We start from the raw sequence: 5,460 nt of genomic DNA, 5'->3' as shown, positions 1-5,460 counted from the left end.
TGGACCACCACCCCACCACCCCTGGAGCTGGGGGGCCACCCATGCCACCACCACCACCACCACCACCACCACCGCCACCCAGCTCCGGGAATGGACCAGCCCCTCCCCTACTCCCTCCTGCTCTGGTGCCTGCGGGGGGCCTGGCCCCTGGTGGGGGTCGGGGAGCACTTTTGGATCAAATCCGGCAGGGAATTCAGCTGAACAAGGTGAGGACAGGTAGGATGGAAGATTGGGGGTCTGGAACTCTGGGGTACCTGTGTAAGTCAGGATACCGGAGGGCTGAGGCCAGGACTGAGGAGAGTTCCAGGCCTTGGGGATTCAGTGATAGGGTGGAAAGGTTGGTGGGAAGCCTTGAAGGGTACTGGAGTGTGTGGGAGGGAAAATATTGATGGAGGGGTGGGGAGAAATGCTCCTTTCCCAGGCCCTGAGCCCTCTGTGCTGACCCCTGCCTGCTGCAGACCCCTGGGGCCCCAGAGAGCTCAGCGCTGCAGCCCCCACCTCAGAGCTCAGAGGGACTGGTGGGGGCCCTAATGCACGTGATGCAGAAGAGGAGCAGAGCCATCCACTCCTCCGGTGAGCTGATCCTACCAGGGCCTCAAACCTGGCTCCCAGGGCTAGCACTGGCCTCAGAACAATCCCAGCAGTCACCACCCATAGTGACATCAGCCCCATCTGTTGACAGCATTAACATGAATCTTGTGTCAGCCTCCTTTTTGACAAAGTTAACATTAAGTCATTATGTGACAATAACATAATTAACTCCAACTTTGACAATAATATTAACATTAATGCCAGGGTGTGTCCACAATATTAATGTCATTCCCACACGTTCAGTACTATTAACATCAGCTGGCAGGGCATGATGGCTCATGCCTGTAATCCAGGAACTTTGGGAGGCCAAGGCAGGAGGATCGCTTGAGCCCAGGAGTTCGAGACCAGCCTGGGCAATATAGTGAGACCTCGTTTCCATAAAACTAAATTCAAAACAAGTAGTTGAGCATAGTGGTGTGTGCCTGTGGTCCCAGCTACTTGGGAGGCTGAGGTGGGAGGATTGCTTGAGCCTGGGAGGTCAAGGCAGCAGTTATCCATGATTGTGCCACTGCACTCCAGCCTTTTTTTTTCCTCAAAAAAAAAAAAAAGAAAAAAAAAATCAACCCATTATGTGATGACAATATTATGAAGAATACCATTGTTGACAATATTAATTTTAATTCCATGTGTCAACAGATTTACATTAACTCATTATGAGATAATACAATCTAATCTTTTTAAAAACATTTTTGAGACAGGGTCTCGCTCTGTGTCCCAGGCTGGAGTACAGTGGTGCAATCATGGCTCACTGCAGGCTCAACCTCCCAGGCTCAAGCAATCCTCCCACCTCAGCTCCCAAAGTTGCTGGGACTACAGGTGTGTGCCACCATACCTGGCTAATTTTTGGTGCTTTTTTGGTAGTGATGAGCTCTCACTACCAAGCTCTCACTACTCTCATGTTGCCCAGGCTGCTCTGCAACTCCTGGCCTCAAGCGATCTGCCTGCCTCAGCCTCCCAGAGTGCTGGGATTACAGGCATGAGCCACCACGCCGGGCTGTTAACCTAATCTTTTTATAATAATGTTACTATTACTCTCTTAATCTGTCAGCAGTACGGTCACCAATCCATTATATGATGCAAATATTAGTATCAACCTACTATAGGAACTTCATCTTTTGACAACGAATTTTTTTTTTCTTTTGAGATGGAGTCTTGCTCTGTCTCCCAGGCTGGAGTGCAGTGGCGTGATCTTGGCTAACTGCAACCTCTGCCTCCTAGGTTCAAGCGATTCTCCTGCCTCAGCCTCCCGAGTAGCTGGGACTACAGGCGCGCCACTACACCTGGCTAATTTTGATGATGTTATTGTCATTAACCCCATTATGTGTCAAAAATATTAGCGTTAACCAGACAGGAAGCAATAATATATTATCACATCTTTGCTAATAATATGTAAATTTACCCTATTATGTGATAAATAGGTTAACATTAACCCTTTGTTTGACAATATCTCCACTAACCACATTTTTGACAGCATAAACTTCAACTCCAACTAGAACTCAGACCCCAACTATAATTCCTCTCTTGTCCCAAATGGAAACTCTAACTCGCCCTCCTCTAGCATGAGACCTCAGACTCCCAGGGTCCAGTCCTCACCTCCCAGGCCCTATGAAGCCCCCAACCAACTTCCCAGGGCATCTTTCTCCTTCCTTCCAGACGAAGGGGAGGACCAGGCTGGCGATGAAGATGAAGATGATGAATGGGATGACTGAGTGGCTGAGTTACTTGCTGCCCTGTGCTCCTCCCCACAGGACATGGCTCCCCCTCCACCTGCTCTGTGCCCACCCTCCACTCTCCTCTTCCAGGCCCCCAACCCCATTTCTTCCCCACCAGCCCCTCCAATGCTGTCATCCCTGCCTGGTCCTCACAATCACCCTAGCAATCCCAAGGCCCTTTCTATACAAAATTCTCAGTTCTCTTCACTCAAGGATTTTAAAGAAAAATAAAAGAATTGTCTTTCTGTCTCCCTATAAATCTCAGTCTGTTTACATTCCAAATGTGGGAATGGGGTCCCTTTCCTCCAAAGTCCCTTTTATTCATTTATCCCATTTTATTTATTTAGCCTTACATGTATATATTCATTCATTCATTCATTCATTCCCTCAGTCATTTAGCCTGTATTTCTTTTTTTCCTTCTGCCCCTCTGTCTTTCAACATTTACTGCCAGGTACTATTTTAGGGGCTAGGAATCAAGCAGTGGAAAAAAATGCAGACAAAATTCCTGCCCTTAGGGGTGAAATCCACATTCTAGGAGAAGAGACAGACAAGAAACAAGAAATCAAATAGAAATAAAAGATAGTTGCAGATCATGATAAATGCTGTGGAGTGGTAAGGCAGAGATACAGACGAAACAACATTCAGATGGAGCAGTCAGGGAAGGTCACTTGGAGTAGGTGATGGTGGTGCTGGACCTAAAGAGAGAGAAATGTCAGCCCAGTTAATATTTGGGGAAAAGGGGTTCCAGGCAGAGGGAGCAACCAGCGCAAAGGCCCTGAGGTGAGAAAAGGCTTGGCATAAGGCCAGACGTCATGTATTTAATTATTTTTTAAAAAATCATACAATTGGCTGGGTGCAGTGACTCATGCCTGTAATTCCAGCACTTTGAGAGGCCAAGGTGGGCAGATCACCTGAGGTCAGGAGTTTGAGACCAGCCTGGCCAACATGGCAAAACCCCGTCTCTACTAAAAAATACAAAAATTAGCTGGGGATGGTGGTGCACACCTGTAATCCCAGCTCCTAATGGGGGCTGAGGCAGGAGAATTGCTTGAGCCCGGGAGACAGAGGTTGCAGTGAGCCGAGATCGCGCCACTGCACTCTAGCCTGGGCAACAGAGCGAGACTCCGTCTCAAAAAAAAAAAAAATCATTCAATCAACACAATACTAGATTAAGAGCATACTCAATGACCAGACCTCCTCATTCTCCATGCCCATAACAACTCACACACCAGGATCTTGATGGGCAGGATCCCCCTCTCATTTTTAAAAGTTGGCTCTGCCCAGTTCCCAGTTCAAATCAAGCACTAGCCAATTGCAATGGAAGATTGCGATGGAAGAGGAAAAGACTTAATAATCAGACAGATCTGCTCTAGGACCCGGGAAAGATGCCACACCTCTGAGCTGTGGTTTCCTCATCTATACAATGGAGATAACTGATTTCTAACTGGGATCCCACAGAGTCCCCTCTCTGCCTCCTCCAGGGCTTGCTCTCCCAGAAATAAAGGAGTAACTCAAAAGTGTCCTCGGCATTTACAGCCATTTCGAAGGGCATAATTAGAAATTGCTGCACATCAAAGCCTAAAATTGAGCTCCCTGCCCCTTCCGATTTCTGAAATCTGGTGAATTTGAGATCTCGGACATCCTACCTTTAGAGAAGGAGAAAAGGAGAAAGGTAGTGGGGAGGAAGATAAAGTGAGGGAGACTCCAGAGAGGGCAGCCTTCTTCTGTCTGCAACAGCAATGGAAGAATTTGTAGGTGGAAAGGGGAACTCCCCCAAGCTAGAGAAGGAGGGAGTCTCAGGTTTCCTTTAATTCATTTTTCTTTAACCCCCAACACCACTCCCCACCCCACCCTGACGAGGTCCCCAGATGGGCACTGAGTCTAGGAAGGATCCGTCAGTATCATTTATCCCCACTCCCAGTCCCCCACGGAAACCTCAGAAATCCAGTGTTCTGGTTGGCCGGGCGCAGTGACTCACGCCTGTAATCCCAGCACTTTGGGAGGCCGAGGTGGGCAGATGACGAGGTCAAGAAATAGAGACCATCCTGGCTAACATGGTGAAACCTCGTCTCTACTAAAAATACAAAAAATTAGCCGGGCGTGGTGGCACATGCCTGTAGTCCCAGCTACTTGGGAGGCTGAGGCAGGAGAAATGCTTGAACCCGGGAGGCAGAGGTTGCGGTGAGCCGAGATCACACCACTGCACTCCAGCCTGGGCAAGAGAGCGAGACTCCGTTTCAAAAAAAAAAAAAAAAAAAAATGTGGTACACACAATGGAACACTATTCGGCCATAAAAAACAATGAAATCATGTCTTTTGCAGCAACATGGATGGAACTGAAGATCATTAATTTGAATGAAACAACTCAGAAACAGAAAGACAAATACTGAATCTTTTCACTTGTAAGTGGGAGCTAAATAATGTGTACACATGGGCATAGCATGTGGAATGATAAACAACAAAGTCTTGGAAGGGTGGGGAGGTGGGAAGGAAGTAGATGATGAGGAAATTACTTAATGAGTACAATGTGCATTATTCAGGCTATGGATACAGTAAAATGCCTGACTTTACCACTACACAATGTAACAAGATTATGCTTGTGGCCGGGCGCTGTGACTCATGCCTGCAATCCTAGCACTTTGGGAGGCCAATGCACATTATTCAGTTGATGGATACAGTAAAATGCCTGACTTCACCACTACACAATGTATCCATGTAAAAAAATTACCCTTGTGGCCGGGCGCTGTGGCTCATGCCTGTAATCCCAGCACTTTGGGAGGCCAATGTACATTATTCAGATGATGGATACAGTAAAATGCCTGACTTCACCACTACACAAAATATCTGTGTAACAAAATTACACTTGTGGCCTGGCATAGTGGCTGCCTGTAATCAGAGCACTTTGGAAGACTGAGGCAGGTGGATCACTGGAGGCCAGGAGTTTGAGACCAGCCTGGCCAAAGTGGTGAAACCCCATCATCTCTACTAAAAACACAAAAATTAGCCAGGTGTGGTGGCACATGCCTGTAATCCCACCTACTCAGGAGGTAGAGGCAGGAAAATTGCTTGAACCTGAGAGGCAGAGGTTGCAGTGAGCCAAGATCACGCCACTGCACTCCAGCCTGGGCGACAGAGTGAGACTCTGTCTCAAAAAAA

At 47.6% G+C, this 5,460-nt stretch overlaps 1 protein-coding gene across 1 annotated transcript in view; it reads left to right on the top strand.

The window, feature by feature from the left end:
- WAS (WASP actin nucleation promoting factor) overlaps positions 1-2,562 on the top strand; it is an 8,004-nt gene extending 5,442 nt beyond the window's left edge. Inside the window, 3 exon segments of the mRNA XM_017855417.1 lie at positions 2-206; positions 459-573; positions 2,245-2,562. Coding sequence (XP_017710906.1) covers positions 2-206; positions 459-573; positions 2,245-2,300 — 376 coding nt within the window. The 3' untranslated portion in view covers positions 2,301-2,562.
- The last annotated feature ends 2,898 nt before the right edge of the window (positions 2,563-5,460 follow it).

This window comes from Rhinopithecus bieti, unplaced genomic scaffold (assembly GCF_001698545.2).
Source record: "Rhinopithecus bieti isolate Rb0 unplaced genomic scaffold, ASM169854v2 scaffold_41728, whole genome shotgun sequence".
NCBI classification, from domain to species: domain Eukaryota; kingdom Metazoa; phylum Chordata; class Mammalia; order Primates; family Cercopithecidae; genus Rhinopithecus; species Rhinopithecus bieti.
Note: the sequence above shows the minus strand (reverse complement) of the source record. Positions and strands in the feature narration are given on the sequence as shown.